The sequence below is a fragment of the Melanostigma gelatinosum genome, assembly GCF_949748355.1.
Source record: "Melanostigma gelatinosum genome assembly, chromosome: 6".
NCBI lineage: Eukaryota > Metazoa > Chordata > Actinopteri > Perciformes > Zoarcidae > Melanostigma > Melanostigma gelatinosum.
In genome coordinates, this window is record NC_136639.1 from 15,882,536 (window position 1) to 15,905,458 (window position 22,923).

A 22,923-nucleotide genomic window follows, 5' to 3' on the forward strand; every position below is an offset into this window, starting at 1 on the left:
AGACTAGAGGGAAACCAAGTAACCAACGTCGAAGTGGTCGGATTCTTCGAGGCCTGACGGATTGTTTTATGTTAGGGAAAAGGAAACGTAAAGATGCAAAGTATGTATTCTTCCTTGGACGGAGTATTGCACTAGCGCGAAGCCACTACAGAGTCTCCGGCATGTCAAACGGTCTGCAAAGTCGGTGAAAACTACTCGATAGGGGGGCTAACGTCAGCTAGTACATGTATCCACAGTGTGAAGCTAGCTAGCTAGCTGCCGTTAGCTAATAAACACTTTAGAACAGGCAAATGTCCGTCAGCTAACGTAACGTATGGTAGCCGAACATTAACCTTTAGTATCAGTTGCTGCATAACGTCTGGAATTGTTATATCATATATCAAACATGATTAGGCCTAGACCAATAACTGCCTTCTGCATAAATACATAAACGTGAAGGTCTTCCTTGGTAATGCTGTGACCTAATTGTGTTCCCAATCAGGCCTCCCACGTGGTAACCTTCATACTTAGTAAGGTGTGGGTGTTAACTTGTATCCTTTCACTTGATGTAAACAAACCGTCCACATCAACTGCTGTCACATCGTGGCTATGGTGTCAATTAATGGAGTAAGGCACCTTGTAGGTAACGTTAAATATCTGTGATTCTTTTCCTTTTCAGGATGAAAATTCTCGACTAGAGCTTGGTTGGAAAAGAAGAAGGCCATCATAAGAGTAGGAACAACAAATAACTGTGTGGTCATGGCCTACTCTAACTACAGCAACCTGAGCAGGGCTCAGCTCACCTTTGAGTACCTGCACACAAATTCGTAAGTACCGGCTTGCTTCATGTGCTTATGAACTTGGTACTACACATACTTGTGACAGAAAATATTACACACACAACAAACTAGACAGATACTAACTAAAATTCACCAGCTCATCCATGTGATTTATTTTTTTGTAATTCGCTTTTTTACAACTGATCAATGTCCAACAATGTTATTGTTGTTCAGATACGCCCTACCTCTACACTAGAAAAATCCCGTAATCCAATTTAAGAGGGTACGTGAATAGCTGAACGGGTTAAATCAGTTTGAACCCGATCATCTGCTCAAAAATGAGGCGAATATGCTCTTAATTAATTATATGTCAGTTTGCACTGAATACAACCTTTTTTATTCATTCATGTATTTTAGGGTTGCCTGCTATATATCAATATTTTCTTGCGATGTAGCCTGACTGAACAATCTGGTCCATGTTTGAATAGGTGGTGGTGTACTAGTCAACACATTTAACAGAGACGATATTACATCCCGGGCTTTGTACATCTGACTCTTGTGAACGCGATATCTCTGTCCCCAAAACAATCCAAGCAAAACGATACAGAAAATGGATTGAAAGTTGCATCCACGATGCTGAAGAACAGACCATCATTTGATAAACAAACGTATAGCTACACTAATATTAGCCAACGTTCGCTAACGCTGGAGACTCAGCGAATGCGATTACTATGAGTGGCACTGCAGAGGCAACGTTGTAAAAGCGGTAACGCACTTCGCTCAGCTGTTGTATTATTGCTATATCAAACTAAAATCTTACTTTTTCATTTGTGGATTTTGCTTGCATTTATATGTAATGATAACTTTTTCTGTGCATTGAAAAATAATTTTGTGTGAGAGAGACATTTATATATATAAAATACATTTGTAAATCCTTCTGTATTCATTCATTGATATTCAGACTGATCTGACCCCATAGACTGACCCCAATGAGTGCTTTATAGTGAATGCGTTAATGCATTGGAAATGACAATCTGCTGTTCTGTTAGCATTGACACATCTCTGAATAGACTTGAGGAAATACAAGTTGTGTAACTGAATAACAATCCCACGCAGAATGTTAATGTGATGATCCGATGCTGGCAACAAGTATCTCCTCTAATCGCCTTTCTCTGACCAGCTTGCCCTGTCAACTCAAGTTAAACTCTTCTTTAACATTCAAGTATATTGACTAAATTACATGAGTGGTCTACTTTCAGGACAACCCACGAGTTCTTATTTGGAGCCTTGGCTGAGCTTGTGGACAATTCCAGGTACTCATAATGATTTGCAACAGGGCATATAACTGATGAAAGCATCATCGTTTGCTTGATATCTTTCTCGTTGTCTCACACTTGGTTTATTTCTGTCACAGAGATGCCAGTGCCACACGACTAGACATCTACACAGGTACACCTCAGAATAACTCACCCACTTTCACCCAATAAAGCATTCATCCGTTTCCCCTAACACGTCTTCACCTTCCTGCTTTGCTCACAGAAAAAAGGCCAGAGCTGCGGGGCGGCTACATGCTCTGTTTTCTGGATGATGGCATTGGAATGGACCCTAGTAAGTGCTCCTTTATTACATCACTCAAAGCTAGTTTTTAGTTATTTTTATTTCATGATTAAACTTTGGTGTAATGTGTGAAACATGACGATGACCGCCTTTCTGTTACTAGATGAGTCAACGCACGTGATTCAGTTTGGAAAGTCAAACAAGCGGTCCCCTGAGTCCACTCAGATTGGCCAGTATGGAAACGGACTGAAATCGTAAGACCCTCACCTAACTTGTGTATGATGACATTTGGTGCACTAGTGTTTGAATTATTTTTCACCATCAAAAATGTTTGTTTTTCACAGCGGCTCCATGCGTATCGGCAAAGACTTCATCTTGTTCACAAAAAAGGGCAACACGCTGACTTGCCTCTTCATGTCGAGGACTTTCCATGAAGAGGAGGGACTGGATGAGGTCAGAGTCAAAAGCTGGATAGAGCTCATCATTGTTGTTAGGGATGTTTAAAAGTAACTTGATTACTAATTGTGCCTAATTGATAGTGTGGAAGTGCAACAGGGAGAGTGTGTTTTTTAAACTCCTTTTATTATGTTTGACTGCTCAAAGAACTCGAAACTTGTGGATTTAAGGATTTCGATCCTCTCTCCTCAGGTGATCGTGCCCCTTCCCTCCTGGGATCTGAGAACCAGGGAGCCACTGACCTCTGATCCAGAGAAGTACGCCATAGAGACAGAGCTGATCTTCAAATACTCTCCTTTTAAAAATGAACAGCAGCTGATGGAGCAGTTCAACAAAATAGAAAGTAGCAGTGGTAAGCATATGAATGTTTGTCTCCGTGTGAAGAGAGTCATTTTGCAATGGCAATAAAAGTTCATAGCCACTCCTTTAAAACATACATATCGCTCTAAAATCTATGTCACCTGGATTCTTTTTTATATATTTGTAATCTTTATGTTTTGGGTTGTTCGTCCATCCATCAGTACCATTCTTGTGAACACGATATCTCAGGAACCTTTTGAGGGAATTTCTTCAAAGTTTGCACCAATGTGCTCTTGGAATAGTCCTTTTTGCTGAGGAAGGTTCCTATCGGAGTGAAATGACCCGGAAGTATCTAAGTGGCCACCATGATAAGAGCTGTTTGAATTCTCTAAATCCTAAGGAAAGGTGCTTCAATGCTTCCTTTATTAGCTCCTTTAGCATAGGAAGCACTGGACCTTCCTTTACGAAAGGAAAGTAGATAATTCCGCCCCACAGTTCCTTACGGCGGCAACATTTAAAGTGATGCACCATTCAGCCGTCCATGAAAACAAACCATATGCTTATCTTACACAAGTTTCACAAATATAGTCATACAGTCATAAAGTAATGAATAGACAGTAACAATCCTTACGTTTCATTTCATATGTATTTATTTACCTCGAACATGTAACAAATAAGTAAAAAATAAATAAATAAAATGAACAGTAAATATAGGAAACTGTCTATGAACAAATTCTCAATAACAATAACTATCCGGTTTCTCTCCCTCACACACCACGAGTGAAGCAGCTTCACAAAAGAAGCTCTTCTAGATTTCATGGGCTCATGTTCGAGTTGCTCTTTTTGTCGTCCTTCGTTGTAATTTGGCCGTGGCAGACCTACGTCAGCGACATCCGCCATCGCATCACAGTGACGTAGCTCAATGAAAGTGGAGTCGGATTCTCCAAACACGGCGGTCTTTTCCTAACTCATGAATTCTCCTTCACAACCTTCCATGACCCCATGACGTTTTCCATAGAGGTCAAGGAGAACTGGTTAGGAATAGACTTTAGGAGGTCAGTTTTGGACTCAAAGATAAAAGATTAGAATTTGGTGGTCAAAGGTCACTGAGACCTCACAAAACACGATTTCAGCCATAAATCAAGATTATGCAGTTTATTACAATTTCACACAAATCTTTAACAGAATAAAATGATGAAGTGATGACTTTGTTTTTACAGACATGGATGTAAACCACGAGGCAGTAATTCTAGTTCCTGTTTAGTTTTAGGGTGACATGATTGATAATGATTGCTTTTGTGTGTTGTTTTATTAAAAGGCACTCTTGTGGTCGTCTATAATCTGAAGCTGATGGACACCAGAGAACCAGAGCTGGATGTAGACACGGATCACCAGGACATACTGATGGCTGGGACACCTGTTGAAGGAGTGTGAGTGACTCCATTAAACCATTTAACCATGGGATCACTAACCCTCGGTGGAAGGTTGTTGATTGTATTGATCGGTCATTTTGATTGTTGATGGCTGTGCCCTTCGCTCTCTCATAGGAAGCCAGAGAAGCGGTCGTTCAGGGCGTACGCTGCTGTTCTGTACATCGACCCACGCATGAGGATTTTCATCCAGGGACATAAAGTCAGGACCAAGAGACTGTCCTGCTGTTTATATAAACCACGGTAATGTGATTACTCACTTATACCCTGTCTGTAGCTACTGTAGTCCAGTGACAATACTTTGATGAGCATACTTGTTTTGTTAATAGGGTTTATAAATACACATCAACTCGCTTCAAAACCCGTGCTGAGCAAGAAGTGAAGAAGGCAGATCACCTTGCTAAGATTGGTGAGTCGGTGGGGAAATTGGTGTTTTCATTTACATTTTGCGTTTGTGTTGTGACTCCCTCGTGCTCATCAGCAACAATTTGCTTGTTTATTTCAGCGGAAGAGAAAGCCAGAGAGGCGGAGAGTAAGCAAATAGCTTTGGAGGCCAGATTAGGAGATGACCTGTCAAAAGATTCACGGGTACGACTTATTGTTTTCATTTTTCAAATGCAAATATCGTTTAGTTTTGTAAACGAGCTTCTAATCTGAAACAGTCGACTTTAATTTAAGGTTGTTATAGTGTCTCGACTGACTCTCCCTCCGCCCTCTCTTCCTCTAGGCCATTCTGAGAAAGGTTCAAGATTCAGCCATGATGCTTCGGCGGGATTGTGACATGAAGAAAAGGATTCTCGAAGTCAAACAGAAGTATGATCATCAACATTGTAAAACCTTATTTCTCCTATTCGTGGATTTACAAACAGTTAAAGTACAGTTTTTGTTTCAACCCCATGGAAGTAATCTAGAATATTAACTTGAAAACACAACACAATCTCTTTGTTTGCTGGGCTTTGTACATATCCCATCAGTCTCCAACACTTTCTTGTTCCTCAGAGCATTAAAGGAGCCAAAGGAGTTGAATTTTATATTCGGAGTGAACATCGGACAGAGGGACCTGGACGGGATGTTTGTGTACAACTGTTCTCGTCTCATCAAGATGTACGAGAAGACAGGGCCCCAGCTGGAGGGAGGCATGTGAGTAAACTGAACGTAGAGATTGGAAGGTGATGGTGTTTGAATGATTTAAGATAAATATTTTACAGTTATGTGATTTGTGTTACAGGGCCTGTGGAGGTGTGGTTGGAGTAGTGGATGTCCCGTATTTAATTCTAGAGCCTACTCACAACAAACAGGACTTTGCAGATGCTAAGGAGTATCGACATTTACTGAAGTCCATGGGGGAACATTTAGCTCAGTACTGGAAGGACTCCAACATTGGTGAGTTCCTCTGAATTACTGTATTTACATTTGTCGCAAGTTTTTAGTAAAACTATCAAGGGATTTACATCAATCTGTTACACTTGTGGTAAAAAGTTTCAAGTTGAAGCCAATCTCATAAAACCATAAAAAGGTCAGTAAAGGTATAATACAATAATGTGACAGCATATTTAAAGAATGGTTGAAAGACGGGCTGAAAGTCAAAGCCTCGTCCTGGTTGCATTACACTGCCCTCCCAATCTCCCTCCAGTCTGCACACACTTGCAAAGCTGCAGTAAGGAACTATGAGGGAACTGCTCACCTCAAAAATGGCAACTTTCAGCATTTGCATGAATAACTTTTTCTTTTAATTAATGCCGTATTGCTGTATGAAATGCTAAGAGTGTGTGTGTGTCTGTGTGTGTGTGTGTGTGTGTGTGCGTGTGTGTGTGTGTTTTGCAGCTCAGAAAGGCATAGTGAAGTTCTGGGATGAGTTTGGATATCTGTCTGCCAGCTGGTCTGCTCCTCCGTCATCAGAGTCGAGATACAAGAGACGTCGTGGCATGGAGATCCCACTTACTATCCAGTGTGGTGAGTTACAGATCCAGACGCACACAAAACACAAAAACTAACTTACGCTGACTCTCTCGATCTGCGGTGTATTTTCAGATAAGTGTTTAAAGTGGAGAACGCTGCCATTCCAGATGGATGCGGTGGACAAACGCTACCCAGACAGTTGGGTGTGTCTCATGAACCCCGACAGCTCCCAGGACAGGTACACACTGAATTCAATTTTTTTAGGATATGTCTTTAAAGATGCAATTTGGTATTAGTTTTGTTATTTGTGTAGCATATGTACTGAATGCCGATGTAGTGCTACATGCTATATATAGTGTGTATTTTGTGTTTTAGGTGTGACGCTTCTGAACAGAAACAAAATGTGCCGTGTGGTGTTCTAAAGAAAGACAAGCAGACTGCTGACGACAAGCAGAAAGAACTGGCAGAGAAGATCAAACAGCAGCAGGGGAAACTAGATGCCTTACAGGTACCTCACTCTCCGCGCTCTTTCTGTCGCTGTCTCATGTGTACGTAGCACATGACGAGTTGTATTTTCTCTGATCAGAAAACCAGCACCGTCAAATCGGCAGCAGATGTGAAGAAGCTACCACTAGATGTCAGCATGAAACCAACAGAGAGCTCCTCTCAGGTAAAACCTCCCCATGCTGGGCTTCTTGTAGGTTTCTAATGCTGACTCATTTTTTGTTAATACTCCTGTCAGATTATTCTCAGTTGCTGTTTAGCTCTTAAACTTACTTTATTGTTGATTCTGGTAATATCCCTGGAACTATGAGCATTAACAGGAAAGTTCTTGCTGGTAATAACATGCAGGTTAAAACAGAAGTGATTTGCTTCTATTTTAGGACTTTGGAAACATTGTTTCCTGTTTTATTGTTCATGCCTGGAAACAAATAGCTACTTGTAAAAAGGCAAACATCAAAAGAAGTGAAAGGGAATTGCCGCTAAATTCACAGATTTTTACAAAAAAATAAAAAGGTTTATATGACCTGTAACCTGCTGGCCAACATTTGATTGTACTGCGAAAGCTATTCAATACAGATAAATTAGTGCCTGTACTCCTGGTTTGTTCATAATGACTTGGTGATCTTGTTTTTCATTCGTTATCTCACTCAAATGTTTATCTGTTGTGTGTTTCACATGTCGTTGGTTCAGGCAACTAGGTCTTCTGACAGGTCCATCACACGCCCCCGCTCCCCACCGCTCCTAGCTCTCCTAAAGAGCACCCTTCCATCTCGTGCAACTTCTCAGCGTCCTACACGAACACCTGTCGCTCCGCCGCCACCCAAAGTTGACCCATCCAGGTCCAGAAGTGCAGCAAAGCCTTGTCCACCTGCAGCAAAGCCTGTACCCAAAGCTACAGCCAAAACACCCCCACCCGGCCGCAGCTCTCGGGTAAGTTACAGGTTTCAGGAAATACTTCACGAATACCAAAAAGTACCAATGGAAGGCTTTGTTGGTGAAAGTATTTAATAGGCTGCATGTACAAGATAGTGTGACGTAGTGATTTCTGTCTCCTGACGCAGACACCTGCCAAAGCATCACCGACCAAACCAGCGGGACAACGCAAGAGAATTATAGACCTGGACGACAGCGAGGAGGAGGAGGAAGAGGAGGAAGAAGAAAAAGATGCAGAGGAGGAGGAGGAGGAGGAGGAGAGTGATGAGGAAGAACCACAGACAAAGAAATCCAAGATGGCCGCAGCAGCTGGTAACCGTGGGAAAGTGATAGATAAGGCCTCACCTGCCAAACGTGGCAAGTTGGACGAGGTAAACACCAGACTTTCCTCGGCATCCGGTCAGAGAATGTTTAATTGTACAACTTGGAAAAATGTCAATACTGCAAAACGTAGATATGTATTAGTGGTGCAACGCGTCATAAAACTCATGGTTTGGATTGGATCATGGATTGGATCAGCAGAAAAAAAGGAGTAAATATAACTTTTAGAGATCCCTGATCACGTTTTATTTGCAGCCAATACTAAAATGCCAACATATCCCTTTCTTGTTTGAGTAGACAGCTGGTCTACAAGGCTCCCAAAAATCATTTCCACCACTCTGAAGTCAGTTAAACCATCAACAATTCTGAATGTTATCCTTTTACTTTGTACTAGTCATCTAGAGTGTTTTTATTCTACATAAAAACACACAATTAAAATGACACGGAAATAAACGATTGTATTTCTATTGATTTAAAACAAATCCAGACATTTGTTTTAATGATGTATAACGTTAAGTTAAACAGCTCATAATTCATCTCTAATATCTGAGTTGTTGTGAAAACATCTCTTTCAAACAACTGTATTTGTTCAAGTTTATCAACAACACTACATTTTACAAAACTACACGTGAACACATCATAACGTTATAATTTACCTTCGCCGAATACTCATTTTCACTGAACGCATCACAATGTAACCGAACCTTAGCAGAGATCGACGACTAGAAAAGCATAAATGCCGATGTCCTGACTGCATATCGATTTACTGAACATCGGCGGATAACGGCCATCAGTAAAACTTTATTTCACACTGTGATGTTTAACGTTAAACTGTGTGAGTAATCACACCTCACACCGCGAGGGGGGATCCGTACGGATCACGGATCGTCAGTGGTCCATTAACCCACTAATATGTATAGAATAAAATGACCGCATTAGCAATGCTGCATAAACCATTCAAGTGTTCACCGTAGTCTTGTGAGTCAGCCTGTGTGTGTCAGTGCTGCTGCTGTGTCTTTTCTGCTGCTTGTTGCCTCCTTTTAGGAACACCTCCCTTGTAGGAAGTGAGTAAATGAAGGGGACAAGATGAAATGAGCTGAACAGTTGTTTGTTTACAGCACCATGAAAGTCTTCATCCATTACAGATGAAGTGTCTCATCCCAAACCTACCGTAACTCCAATAGTTACTCAGGAACAACAGGTTATGAATCTTCATATCGGGAGACTTTGAACTAAACTGCAGCGAGCACAGCTTGATTACATTCCGACAGTATTTGGATGGCTGGCGAGATGGTGACACTGAATTTAGTGTCCGGTTCATATATTGAGGAAGAGGATGAAGTGCAGGCATTCCAGGTTGGCTCAGTAGGCTACTGAACCTCCAATCAGAGCTCCTCTACTCTTGACCTTGCAGGTTAAGACCCAGAAGAAAGGAGTTCCTACTCATATAAGGCAGACACCAACGACACCAACCTCTCTCCCTAAACCTATTTCCATGCAACAGCATGGAACTAAAGCAAAGGTAGCTTTACTCAGTCCCTCTCTCTACTACCTTTAAATAGATAGCTGGGCTGCACCTTCTCTCACAACCTCTAACAATCACGACAAGTGAACCTTTTATCTAATCTGGGTGTACTGTCGGATTATATTCTTTCTTCTAACAATCTTCTCTTGAAACTAAAGTTTTCGTATTCTTCTAACCGCTGCAATCGAGCATGACAGTCCCTCCCAATGCCTGAGATCACATTGGGACTTTCACTTCTTTCATTAACACGGTGGCAAATCCTTTCTTTTAACCTCACTGTTTCCAGTAAACGGTGTTTCTCTCACTGCAGTGGAAGTTATGATTGTTTTTGTTTTGCAGGCGTCTGAGAAGTCCCCTCAGGAGGATACAGAGAACGACACTAAGAGTCCTCAGAAAGGTGAGATGATGGACTGCTCTACACGAACATGTATCACACATACAGCTGGAAATCAAAAGCTCTAATATAATTTCTACCTTTTTTGTTTTTGTATTTTTTTTTCCACAGATAAGGGTCTGCTGGTTGAGGTACGTGTCAACAAGGAGTGGTACACAGGCAAAGTCATTGCTGTTGAGGCGAATAAACAGAGTGTTCGCTGGAAAGTGAAGTTTGACTATGTGCCTAGATCCACCCCTAAAGACAGATGGTGAGATACTTTGTCTGTTTCGCTGCATTCGGGGCACATTTTGTTGACTTTGGCAGATAATTAATATCCTATAATTGTGTTTGTGAAGGGTGTTCAAGGGTAGTGATGAAGTCCGGTTGATGCGGCCGCCATCTCCAATCTCTCAGACACCCGACACCCAGCAGGAGACCGAGAAGGGTCCAGCACCCATGGAGCCCGACACTACTCAACCAGGAACCAGTCGAGAGGTGACCGATAGTCTCGTCACCATGTTGAGGTGAGCTGATGACGATGGACCGGTGTTGTTAATACACTGTGTAAATGATGACAGCCAGGGCACATTGTTGCGTAATGCTGTGGGGTGTTCACTGTGCAATTTGTGCTTCCAGGACAATGTTGGGTTACTTTTTCCCTCCTGCTTTTCAAATCCCAAAGGATGATGTTAACAGCATGACGGCTGAGGAGTTGGTGGCCTTTCCTTTGGTGAGATAAATAATATGTGGTTCAATTGACTGATCCTTAGGTTAGAATAGAAATTTAAAAAACAGAGACGACAAACAACCAAAAAACACTCGTGAAGGACCAAAACGTTAGTATGATCAATAAATTGAGATGCTGAGCGTTGAAGACGTTGAAAGCAATACAATGATTAGAGAATGGACGACTGTATCTGCCGGGAACTTGGTTGTGTCCGGCAATACTACACATTGGAATATCTAGTAAACTGTTGTGTTGGCCAGAGTATTGAGTGCCAGTGTATTGTGTTTTTCCTTCTCCTTTTTAGAGAGAGTATTTCCAGCAATATGAATCAGGTCTTCAGTCTTTGTGTAACTCGTACCAGAGCAGAGCTGATGCCAGGGCCAAAGCTGTGGAGGAGAAGAGCAACAGCAATGAGGTGAAACTGAAGGAGGCAGACGAGAAACTACAGAAACTACGAACAAACATTGTCGCACTCCTACAAAAAGTACAAGAGGTTCGATTGCTTTATTTGTACTCATTGATGGTCCAAGACACAGGACACCACAGACAACATATTACCTGTCTATCAAATGGACTCTTTGTTATAGAATCGTCATTGTTTGCAGTAAGTCATGTTGCTTTTTTCCACTTTTAGGACATTGACATCAACACAGATGACGAGCTTGACGCATACATAGAGGACCTCCTTACCAAGGGGGATTAAAGAAGGCCGAGAAGAGAGAAGAGTACGTGCACATTAAACAGACTGGCAGTTTTCATTCCAGCCATTATTTGTTGACGGCTCCCAAAGGACTCCTCTTTATGTGCAGAGTTGGATGTTTAATCAGAATGTCATGGGTATGATTTTTGATTTTGCTCTTTCCAGCGTTTAATCAGCGCTAGTGCGCTCTTTGAGTTTTGCCAGGTTCTCTGGTGTTTCTACATTATTGGGTAGCTGGTGGGTTTTCTCATTAGTTCTGTTTATACACCTGCTTATATATGTTAAGCTTTGTTTAAGACATCCTATCCTGCTTGACCTTTTTAAATACTTTGTGTAGGTCCGTTTATATAGTCAGCTAACGCTGTGACAAACTGCAGACTACATTTGTTCCCCTGTTTTGGTCCATTGTCTGGTGAGAATTGGACACACCAAGTGACTGGGCTGTGCTCTGCATTGCAGCCTGTACTAAAACATTAACTTTTATTTTTATACACTAAAAACACATCAGTGTTATGACTATTACCTTCCGCCATCCTGGTCTGAGGAGCAAACCAGGTTCATATTTTACGGTTGGGTGGTGTGCCATGCCCACAAACGAGAACTACTTACTGGGTTTTATCAGTATGATTATTCCCACAGATCCCTCCTGCATTTAAGATATGACTGTTTTGTGTTTATTTTTCGAAGGAAAAAAAATCTCATTCAGATGCAAAAGTTGTGTTTTCATAAGTATTACGTGCCTGTGTCCTTCCTTTTGAACAGATTTTTAACATGTCATGGAAATGTTTTATTAAATGGTGCATGCGTTCAGTCTGTTTGTTCTGATTAGAGCAAAGGAGTCTGTATTTTTGACAAATCTTTACTTGGAACAATAAAACAGGTTCAGCAACACTTTTTGATGGATGTCTGTCATTGTCTGTATATGCTAAACAACTAAATATTGTTTGTGGGAATTTTACGACATTTTAGATAGAACAGATTTTTTTTTTATGCTCAGAGATCTGACAAATATATGATTTTAGTTCAATGATACAGTAATGTTTCTTTTATGAAAACTTGACAGTATGGATGATCCAGAGTAATGGGGACTATAGTGCTGATAGAGCACGATAAACAAATTTCCATTTCACTAAATTGTAAAGGCATAAATCTCAAAGACATCTTAAAAGCTGCGAGAAAAACTTTATGTTGCCAAGCTTTTTATGTTGTATGCGTGAACAGACCCATTTACAAGGAACTGGACTTTTATTTTGAAGGCAAGAGTTTGCAGCTGTGGTGAACGTAAACAGTGCTGGGCTAAATTCAGGTAAAGTGCAAACTGTAATCTTCTCTTACATTTAGGAAAGTCATACGTTTGACATGAGAATTCAATGTTATTAAAGCAATTAGAAATAAAGACTGTCTAAAAGTGATTGTCAATCGTGTAGAAAACCGTTGACGCCAACTGTTGAGATTGTTGAGAGGGTCATTTCAGGTTGCACTGACGTATAACGTATAACGTTACTCGCAGTTTGAATAAGTTAACAGGTTGAGCTGCTCAGGCTGGCTACTTGTTACCTGTATTAACCAGACTACAATTAAATCAAACGATACGAAATAACTGCATGAAATGACAGCGGAATGAACTTTGACCCACTTCGGTGTTCCCCAGGTTAACTTACTTCTTATGAAGGTAGATTTGTGTCTTTATTTTTCAAAAGCAAAAAAAAGTTTCAAAAGCAAAAGAAAGTTTCAAAAGCAAAAATAAAAGTTTCAAAAGCAAAAATAAAAGTTTTAAAAGCAAAAAAAAAAGTTTCAAAAGCAAATATATAAACTGAGAATAATTTATTTGTTAAAAAAATAAAAGCTTTGGTTTTGAATCCAAAAGTTTTGAATCCAAAAGTTTTGAAACTAAAAGTTTTGGAACTAAAAGTTTTGAAACTCAAAGTTTTGAAACTCAAAGTTTTGAAGCCAAAAGCTTTGGAACCAAAAGTTTTGAAGTCAAAAGTTTTGAAGCCAAAAGCTGAGTTGGGTGTAGTGGGCGGGGCATACGCTGCTGAATGTATCAGGAGTTTCTATTGGTCCGTTTGACTTGCGTCTCGTATCTGCATCATCTACACAAACGGGAGGTTACGTGACATGGAGGTAAGTTGACTGCTCTGTTTTGTCAAAATTATTGTAAATATAGCAGCACTTCACTTTGTTCTCATGTTGTTCGTGTCGTGGAGTCTCTTTGTAAGAACGACATGGAGGGCTGCTGTGTTGACATGTAGCCCCACTGTGGGCGAACGTTACATGCACCTGAGGCATCTATGTTAGCTAAGGTTAGCTACACATGTATGACACAATTTAAAACAAATCCTATGAGCTTGGTTCTGTCTGACCGAGGTAGGTACAGATGACGACACTGTATCTAAAAACGACATGCGTCTTATGACTACACTGGTCAGACACCGAAGAAAACCTTTACTACTTCTGCCACCTCTGCTTGAAACGTCCCTTATTTGTTCAAACGCACCACCTTGTCGCGGAAGCTGTGCAGTACACACACATACATGATAGTCGATAAATTGGCAATTATGAACGCAGGCTCTGGGAAAATACTTTAAATCAGTGTATTTTAGATCACATATATGCCTCGCATGGAAATTAACATGCATGTGCTACAACTCTATTATTTTTATTCATAGGTTCTTGTGTGTGCTAACAAGTACGAATCATGTAACAGTAAAAGGTACCCAAAATATTCAACACTATTGTAAGTAACATTATCAGTTGACCCCATACAAAGGCTTGTATCATTTGATACTTGATAATTAACAAAATTGTACCACTTGTGCCTTTATAATAAGCTCCAGAGAGTAAAATAGTGACACAAAACGCATTCAACTTACATTTAAACATGTCTGTGTGTTATGGAGGGGTTCTGTATATTTGTTAAATCATTCCATTGTTTAGTTTGTTGGCAATGACTGGCTTTTCTTGTTATACGATATGACTATATGGTCTGTGTATTTATAATAATCCAGTGTGGTCATAATTCCCTTTTCTACAGAATGGAACCTCTTCCACAAATAGCTTTTGTTCAGGTATGTTGACCTCTCTTCTCAAAATGTAATTCATCTGTATATACACATATAAACATGTTTTGATACCACTGCTCTAATAAATTTCTATTTTGCTAAATTCCCTCTTACAGGAATCCATTAGCAGGCGGCTTTTATGCAGGGTCAGGGATCGGCTTTCTGCAGTAATCACAAGGGAGCCAATTGATTTTGATTACCTGCACATGGTTATCTCTCAGGAATTGCAGTTTCTTCGATGGATATTCCTCAGTGTGTAGTAGATGGTTTACAAAATCTAAGTGAAGTGATCAAGTCTCACATTTCAAACAGCACTGTTGCTCCATTACTTGACAGTGTAGCTGTAGTTGAATGGAATGGTACTGTGGGTCGACCAAAATTTAGCATTAATACCCAAGTCCTTGAAAATCTTCTCAGCATGAACCTACCAATGACCACTCTGGCTACTGCCCATGGCATTTCAAGATCCACACTTTACAGGAGGATGAGGGAGCATAATCTCTCAGTCAGAAACACCTACTCTGATATATCAGACATTGTACTTGATCAAAAGGTGAGATCTATCAAAGCCAGAATGCCTGATGCAGGATATCGGCTTGTAAAAGGGTCTCTACTGGCTATGGGATATCGTGTCACATGCGAGATGCATGTTTACTGTGAGAGGAACCGGTCGTGGCAGCTTTATTGCTGGCAAAAGTGTCCACAACCAAAGGTAAAAATTGTATGTATTACTATAAATGTTTACATTATATAAAACATGAATATCAAATGTAGCCACTTCATCATGTAATTTGCTTCCAGAGTGGAACGCCTTTGGAGAGATGTTTGGAATGCTGTAACATCTCAGTACTACAACTTGCTTCACATCTTAGAGGAAGATGGCTTCATTGACCTTTCAAATGCGGTTCACCTCTTCTGTGTGGGGTACGTCTTCATTCCCCGTCTACAACAAGATCTGCAAAATTTTGTGGAGACCTGGAATTACCACCCCTTAAGCACAGAGGGAAACTTGTCCCCGAATCAGCTTTGGAGGATTGGAACGCTACAAGTACCTGTGCCAGAGCCAGATCTGCAGGAGGTACTGTGTGTACTATACATTTAGCACAAGAACAAAGAAATGCAATTTAAAGTATGGTATTCATTAATTTGCTATATCACTCGAACCTAAATTAATAAATATTAACATTAGATCGTCTACAGTATGTGTATAAACGAGGCAATGGCTATATTCGTAATTAATGTATGTGTTTGGTCCATCTCAGATCCTGCAAGCAGAACACTTGCATGATGAGGAACCTGATCCAGAGCATGGGGTCACTGTAGCAGAGATGCCGTGCCCCTTGTCAGCTGAAGGTCTTGCTGCAGTGCAGCAAGTAAACCCCACCGTCGAGTCCTCTTCTTTTGGACGGGACATCTATATGCATGTCCTTCAACTGGCCTCATTTTTTGGATGAAGTTTGATTGATATACTTGATGCACATCTCATGTGCTTATTCTAAAACCAGTATGCACGTTTAACTGATCACAAATAAAGCACAGTAAATAGATACGTATGTGTTTATTTTGCTCACTCACATTATACCAAGGTGGTATAAATAGCTGCAGTATAAAATGATTCTGGAACATTTTGTTTGTTTCACTAAAGAATAGAAAACATAAAGAACAAGCACAAGTGAAACACAACACAGAACCATGCTCTTGCCAACAACTATTGAACACATTTATCACACTCTATCAAATCCTGCACCATACTTAATGGCAGTTTGCAGGAGTGTTTTAAAAGATTCATAATCTTTAATGTGGGCTACTGGGAATGTGATGGTGTCTGTGCAAGCACTGACACTTGGGTAACACACAGTGTGGTTAGGCATGGCGTTCAGACACCAATGATCAAATTTCACTGTGAGTTTGAATGTTTGCCGATCTTCCAAAAGCAGATGTCTGTGAGCTTGACCAGTCATCCACTGCATGACTGAGGATACAGTCAAAGCCTCTCCTGCAGTGTCGCCATCAGTTTGTGCATCTTGAAGAGAAATACAAAGTGTAGACCAGAATAAATCTCTCCAGTCATTTTATATGCAAACAGTTAAATATGATGCTCATTAAGACAGTTCTATGGTATAGAATTTAACGTGATTGTGGTTGATATCAAATGACTTGCGACCAGAGATGTCTTTAGCTAACTAGTTAAGAGTTTTAAGGATTTAATGGCTCATTTCAACATTAGCTTATCTTCATCAAGTTTAATACAAGACAGTAACATGGTTGTAACCTCGTCATCTGTACCTACCTCGGTCAGAGAGAACCAAGCTCATAGGATTTGTTTTAAATTGTGTCATACATGTGTAGCTAACCTTAGCTAACATAGATGCCTCAGGTGCATGTAACGTTCGCCCACAGTGGGGCTACATGTCAACACAGCAGCCCTCCATGTCGTTCTTACAAAGAGACTCCACGACACGAACAACATGAGAACAAAGTGAAGTGCTGCTATATTTACAATAATTTTGACAAAACAGAGCAGTCAACTTACCTCCATGTCACGTAACCTCCCGTTTGTGTAGATGATGCAGATACGAGACGCAAGTCAAACGGACCAATAGAAACTCCTGATACATTCAGCAGCGTATGCCCCGCCCACTACACCCAACTCAGCTTTTGGCTTCAAAACTTTTGACTTCAAAACTTTTGGTTCCAAAGCTTTTGGCTTCAAAACTTTGAGTTTCAAAACTTTGAGTTTCAAAACTTTTAGTTTCAAAACTTTTAGTTTCAAAACTTTTGGATTCAAAACTTTTGGATTCAAAACCAAAGCTTTTATTTTTTTAACAAATAAATTATTCTCAGTTTATATATTTGCTTTTAAAACTTTTTTTTTTGCTTTTGAAACTTTTTTTTTTGCTTTTAAAACTTTTATTTTTGCTTTTGAAACTTTTATTTTTGCTTTTGAAACTTTCTTTTGCTTTTGAAACTTTTTTTTGCTTTTGAAAAATAAAGACACAAATCTACCTTCATAATGAACCGGCCTTTTCCGTTGTCGCATAACGTTACGTTACTAATCTAGAAGATTGACCATTATAGTGACGTTAGCCACATATTTTTAAAGGCACTATGTCATGTGGACATTTCAGCACTTCTTTTTTTGAATAACGTTTGGCAAAATGCCAAAAAATATGTCTTCACAAGAGCAAACAAGTCTATGGGTAAATGCACTCTGATCGTCCTGAAAACAAGTCATTAAATCTCTCCAGGAGTAGAGTGCTTTGTAGGGTCACTGACCGACTTCTAGGGGTGTAATAGTGTGAACAAAGTCCTGTCAATGGAAGAAATGGCTGTTTATGTTTGAAAATATTCCATTGTAAATATAACCTACTTCAAAGTAACATCACTTGTGGGCGAACAAAACAAACTGCATACTTGTGGTGTTATTAATATTTCGTGTTAAATGTGTTTTTGGATTCTAGATCATCCTGTTAATTGTTCAATGAATGAAACCCAGTCATGTTTCTCTCCCGCACAGTTACTTCATGTGTCTGCCGTCAGACTGCAGGTCCTGAGCCATGTCTGTGTGCTCAGCCCTACTGACCCGCCATGCAGCTGGAGGCTGCTGCAGGGGGTTGTGTGGTGTTCCTCCACCGCTGGTCCACATCAGATTAGCCAGTGTAGCAGAGCCAGGCACTAAAGGAGCTGATGAAGAACAACTCTGGGATGCAGCGGGGTACCTTCAGTTCTCTAGAGCCAAAACAGGATCTTTCTTTCAGGAAAGACCAGTTCTGAAGAACCCATTTCTAGAGGATGCCTTGCTAAGAGGATACCTGAGGAGACACCTGCCCCAGGAGGTGAGGAGGGCGCACAGCTGCGCCAACAGCTGCTGATGGAAATAAACTACAGATAAACTGAGGTCTTCTTCATAATCTATCTAACTGTATGTGTATACGCTTGTTCACAGGCAGCTTTATCTGACTTGCGTGCATTTGGAGAGCGCGTGGCAAATGAGGTGGACGTCTGGGGTCGAGAGTGTGAGGTTACTCCTCCGCGGTTGGTCCACTTTGACCCCTGGGGTCGCCGAGTGGACCACATCGTGACCTCCCCTGCCTGGAAACGCATGAAAGACCTGTCGGCACAGGAAGGGCTGGTTGCCATTGGCTATGAGAGGTCATTTGGGGAGTGGAGGTTAGGAGACGGAGTTATACTTCCTTTTACGGTTTCAGTCATATGTCATATTTTAGTTCAATAACACTTTTAGGACTTTCTATCAGGATAAGTTGTTCTAAAGGAGAAATTAAGTGTAATTATGTGTGTGCGTGCGTGCGTGTGTGTGGTGTGTGTGTTTGTTTTCCAGTCGTGTGTATCAAATGAGCAAGTTGTACATCTTCTCGCCGTCCTCTGGTCTCTACACCTGTCCTCTGGCCATGACCGACGGAGCTGCTAAAGTCATCCAGGTGTGTCAGAAAACGAACAAAAGACAACAGGAAGCCTGTTTTTCATGTTTTTACAAGAGCACGTTCTAACCCTAACATGACGGAGACAGTAAAGGGTGCAGCAGGATGAGGTGAAAGGTCCTTTGTTTTAGCTATATACGATTGGACTACGACTGAAATAAATAAGCCTGAAGCCTCATTTCCGCAGCTGAACAGAGGACTGTTTGACTGTTGTTGTTTTTAACTTATTAACAGAGCGTTTGATTATTTGGCTGTATATGTAAAGTCCATAGGTGTTTCATGGCCAGCAGACGAAGCCTACAGCCGCCTGACCACCCGTCAGCCTCAGCATTTCTGGACATCTGGACAGTGGATGACCGAAAGACAGGGAGGATCTGATGTGGGTCAGTAGTGACGCTCCCAGTTGTCTTGCATTAACCAGTATCAGCTTCAGCCAACAGGTTAAAGATGACAGTGCATCATCGATCACCGTCTGTATTTGAAAGAGTTGTGAAAGTTGTTTCGGTGTCAGAAAGAAAAACTTCAGAAATTGTTATTTATGTTCCAGTGATACTTAATTGTTGTTATTTCAATTATCTGTTGAGGAAATGTGATTAAATACTTAAAATTAAATACAAGACTTGACCATTGCGTCATGAGTTGCCTCTCCCTGTCTTGCGTCTCCTCAGCCAGTGGCACAGAGACGGTGGCTGTTCCCCAGACAGACGGTTCATACAAACTACACGGCTTCAAGTGGTTCACCTCTGCTACAGACGCAGACATGACTCTTACGCTGGCCAGAGTGCAGGACAGAACCGGAGCAACCACACCGGTGCTGCAGACATCCGATAACATCACTCCTCTTGAATGACTTACAAAGTGGTTTCACTGCACTGAATGTGTGCTTGTCTCTCTCCCACAGGGCAGCAGGGGTTTGTCTTTGTTCTATGCAGAGGTGAGTAGAGATGAGGATGGCCGGCTGAAGGGTATAGAGGTTCAGAGACTGAAGGACAAGCTGGGCACAAGACAGATGCCAACTGCTGAGTTGCTGCTGGACGGCCTGCCGGCACACAGGGTCAGTTACACATCATCGGTTATTGAAGCATTTAAAAACTGTAGATTCCATCTATGGTCTATGCAGATATGATTGATGCCTGTGAAGCCACACGGGGTTCAGGCACAGCTCACTTTGTTTATACTAAAGCATGTTTTTTTCATGCTCCATTACAAATACTATTTATATTTGGAAATACAACACCACATAAGAAGGAAACAAGACACCAGTGAAATGCCTTTTACTTGTGATTTAATCCTTCTATTGAGGCAATGCCAGCTGATTTGTTTTGGCATGAAGTGAACGTCAATGTCTTTTCCCCCTCTTCATTTACAGCTCTCAGAGAAAGGGAGAGGTGTGGCCTCCATAGCAAACATGCTGACCATAACCCGGATACACAACAGCGTCTCTGCAGCAGCTGCAATGAGACGGTGGGATACTGCTCATACCACCGCACTGAATCCTGCACTCATTTCTAAAAACATGCTGTAAATGAGTTGATCGTGTGTGTTCACAGGGTGGTCCAGTTGGCTCGTGACTATGCCACTCGCCGCACTGCCTTTGGAAAGCTTCTTAAAGACCACCCGCTGCACATACAGACTCTCGCTAGGATGGAGGTGAGCTGGTGAACAAACAACACAAACTCGACGCAAAGTTTCCCATCATGCCTCACTCATGCTTGCTTCTACAATGGACAGGTGGAGACTCGTGGAGCTTTCCTTCTGGTGATGGATGTGTGTCGTCTGTTGGGCCGAGAAGAAAGCGGCATGGCGACTCAGCATGACGCGCACCTGCTGCGTTTGCTCACTCCTGTGGCCAAACTGTACACTGGGAAGCAGGTGACCAGCTTGTGCAAATGTGTTGGTAAACTCTCTGTTTTGATGGAAACCTCACTGTCTGTTGTGTTTTGTGTCAGGCTGTGGCTGTGGTGTCGGAGGGTTTGGAAAGCTTCGGTGGACAGGGCTACATTGAGGATACAGGGTTGCCTGCACTACTTCGGGATGCACAGGTAAGGTCAATACATACAAATCTACAATGTTTAACAGTTTCCAATTCTGAAGCTGACCTGTCTCTTTCTCTCTCAGGTTTTGAGTATATGGGAAGGAACCACAAATGTTCTGTCTCTGGACGTGCTGCGCTGTGTGGCTCGTAGCTCAGGAATGGTTCTTCACGCTTACTTCACCCATGCCAAGGTACAGAGTCGGGGAATCATCCTGTCAAACGACTTCAGTCACTAATCTGTGACAGAGTTGAACAGGAATGTGATGTGCACTTGTTTTCTTCTCCTTGTAGTCCCTGCTTGCAGGTGCATCAAGTGTTGCCACATTGGCGCCGGCGGTGAGAGCAGTAGACGGTGCTCTCTCTGAACTGGAGGACTTTGTTCAGGTAGCAGCTACAAGAGCGCCTGGCTACCTAGAACTATCAGCCAGAGACCTGGCCTACAGCCTGGCTCGCATCTACACTGGTAGCTACCACGATCACACATACGCTCTTCTCCCTTAAGAGAGCACATCGCCCATTTATCTTTGTACTGCTGTAACATTATCAGACTCTAAATTAACAGTCAAATTAAATCAAAATGTAATCGATCGACGGAGCAGAACCAGAAATGATTCCATTCATTCTTCTTTCCTTTCAAAACCTGGCGCCTACATTACCCACAAGGCAACTCCACCACTAACAGTTTGGTCACAGATTTGGTTGCATTTTGTTAGTAGCTGCTGATTTAGCCTCGAGCTGCTAGCCTCAAGCAGAGATGCGTCTGGTACACTCACTTCTTTCTAACTCCACTTGTAGTGTTTGGACTCAAGTGACATGACTTAAGGCCATTTATAAGACTTCACCCAGCTCCCCCCCAAAGCCACAAAAGGCTTCATATTTTTTTCTTCTTTGTTTTTTTTACACACATGCACTAGTGCTCCCCACGCCCTGTAAACCGACTTTGATATGTAAAATCCCCTTTAACATGATGGATGTTTACAGGTGCCCTTCTCATTGACCATGCCTGTTGGGAGGGAGCCTCTTCATCTGACACCTATGCAGCGCTCAGGTAAAACAAAAACAAAAAATCAAAGGAAAGTTACATTAACACTTATTTTCGGTTAAAACAAATAAAAGAAGACTATTTTTATTTTCCTTTTATCAGGTGGTGTGAACACGACTTGTGCCCTGTGACGACTAAACAGGCGAGAGGCTGCTATGAGCTCAGCACAGCGCCACTTGATGCTGCACTTGTGTATGACTGGCCCATCCAAGGTTGAAGCTTCACTGATAACTGATTAACCTCACCGTAGTTCTTTGGCCATGTTTTATAACAAATAACAAATAAAAACCAGTTTTGTAACAGCACAGAAATCAAACCGGAAAATGAGTATCTAATAAAATATAGTCCTGTCTGTAATGTGATTTTGGTATTTACTTCTATATATGAAGTATCTGCAATGTCTATTTTTGTCTGATTTATAGTTTATACAGTGTGAAGTGGATGAATTAAACATGGCCCTTCAAAGTCATAATTGCTGCATTAATTACACTTTTAGGGCAAGATTAAGCAAAGATCAACAAACCACAAGTGAACTAGAGCACAGGTCAGACGTTCGAGGAACAGGAGGGAGTTTTACATACAGTACATGATGCATTTTTGCTGTTGGAAAAAATCAATGTGTGAATTCCTATATATTCTATATGAGTATGGTACATGAGAGTATCTTTTAGTAGTATATATTAAAAAATATATGAACTTTGCAGTTTTACACAATTTATACATCAGCTAATTATTTTAAATGGCACTATTATTATTATATTACATATTATTATATATTATATTACTATTTTATTGTTAGTTCACTTTATTGTTGTATTGTGCCAAATTACATCTGAAATTAAATAAGGGCAGAGCATAC

General features: G+C 41.2%; 2 protein-coding genes across 6 annotated transcripts; both read left to right on the forward strand.

Moving 5' to 3' along the window:
* Nucleotides 1-8: 8 nt before the first annotated feature.
* morc2 (MORC family CW-type zinc finger 2) lies at nucleotides 9-12,358 on the forward strand. Of its 2 annotated transcripts, XM_079270631.1 has the most exons (28): nucleotides 9-100; nucleotides 659-806; nucleotides 2,018-2,071; nucleotides 2,173-2,207; nucleotides 2,298-2,366; nucleotides 2,479-2,569; nucleotides 2,660-2,768; nucleotides 2,964-3,123; nucleotides 4,390-4,501; nucleotides 4,619-4,744; nucleotides 4,831-4,910; nucleotides 5,007-5,089; nucleotides 5,229-5,314; nucleotides 5,501-5,641; nucleotides 5,730-5,884; nucleotides 6,326-6,454; nucleotides 6,533-6,638; nucleotides 6,776-6,908; nucleotides 6,987-7,070; nucleotides 7,595-7,834; nucleotides 7,966-8,208; nucleotides 9,573-9,680; nucleotides 10,023-10,080; nucleotides 10,189-10,327; nucleotides 10,416-10,583; nucleotides 10,696-10,789; nucleotides 11,091-11,279; nucleotides 11,421-12,358. In XM_079270631.1, the coding sequence occupies exons 2-28, from the start codon at nucleotides 739-741 to the stop codon at nucleotides 11,487-11,489; spliced, it is 3,129 nt and encodes a 1,042-aa protein (XP_079126757.1). In that variant the 5' UTR covers nucleotides 9-100; nucleotides 659-738; the 3' UTR covers nucleotides 11,490-12,358. The 2 variants fall into 2 exon arrangements, with proteins under 2 accessions (XP_079126757.1, XP_079126758.1); XM_079270632.1 differs by lacking the exon at nucleotides 9,573-9,680.
* Nucleotides 12,359-12,755: 397 nt separating this feature from the next.
* LOC306779211 (acyl-CoA dehydrogenase family member 11) lies at nucleotides 12,756-22,922 on the forward strand. Of its 4 annotated transcripts, XM_079271030.1 has the most exons (19): nucleotides 13,600-13,610; nucleotides 14,521-14,554; nucleotides 14,665-15,260; nucleotides 15,350-15,626; nucleotides 15,811-15,921; nucleotides 18,066-18,384; nucleotides 18,495-18,718; nucleotides 18,888-18,987; nucleotides 19,253-19,370; nucleotides 19,656-19,798; nucleotides 19,889-20,041; nucleotides 20,357-20,451; nucleotides 20,538-20,637; nucleotides 20,719-20,859; nucleotides 20,937-21,029; nucleotides 21,106-21,213; nucleotides 21,314-21,485; nucleotides 22,004-22,070; nucleotides 22,167-22,922. In XM_079271030.1, the coding sequence occupies exons 6-19, from the start codon at nucleotides 18,106-18,108 to the stop codon at nucleotides 22,279-22,281; spliced, it is 1,908 nt and encodes a 635-aa protein (XP_079127156.1). In that variant the 5' UTR covers nucleotides 13,600-13,610; nucleotides 14,521-14,554; nucleotides 14,665-15,260; nucleotides 15,350-15,626; nucleotides 15,811-15,921; nucleotides 18,066-18,105; the 3' UTR covers nucleotides 22,282-22,922. The 4 variants fall into 4 exon arrangements, with proteins under 4 accessions (XP_079127157.1, XP_079127156.1, XP_079127155.1 ...); XM_079271029.1 differs by lacking the exon at nucleotides 13,600-13,610 and having other exon boundaries at nucleotides 14,141-14,554; XM_079271032.1 differs by lacking the exon at nucleotides 13,600-13,610 and having other exon boundaries at nucleotides 14,141-14,554; nucleotides 21,314-21,406.
* The last annotated feature ends 1 nt before the right edge of the window (nucleotide 22,923 follows it).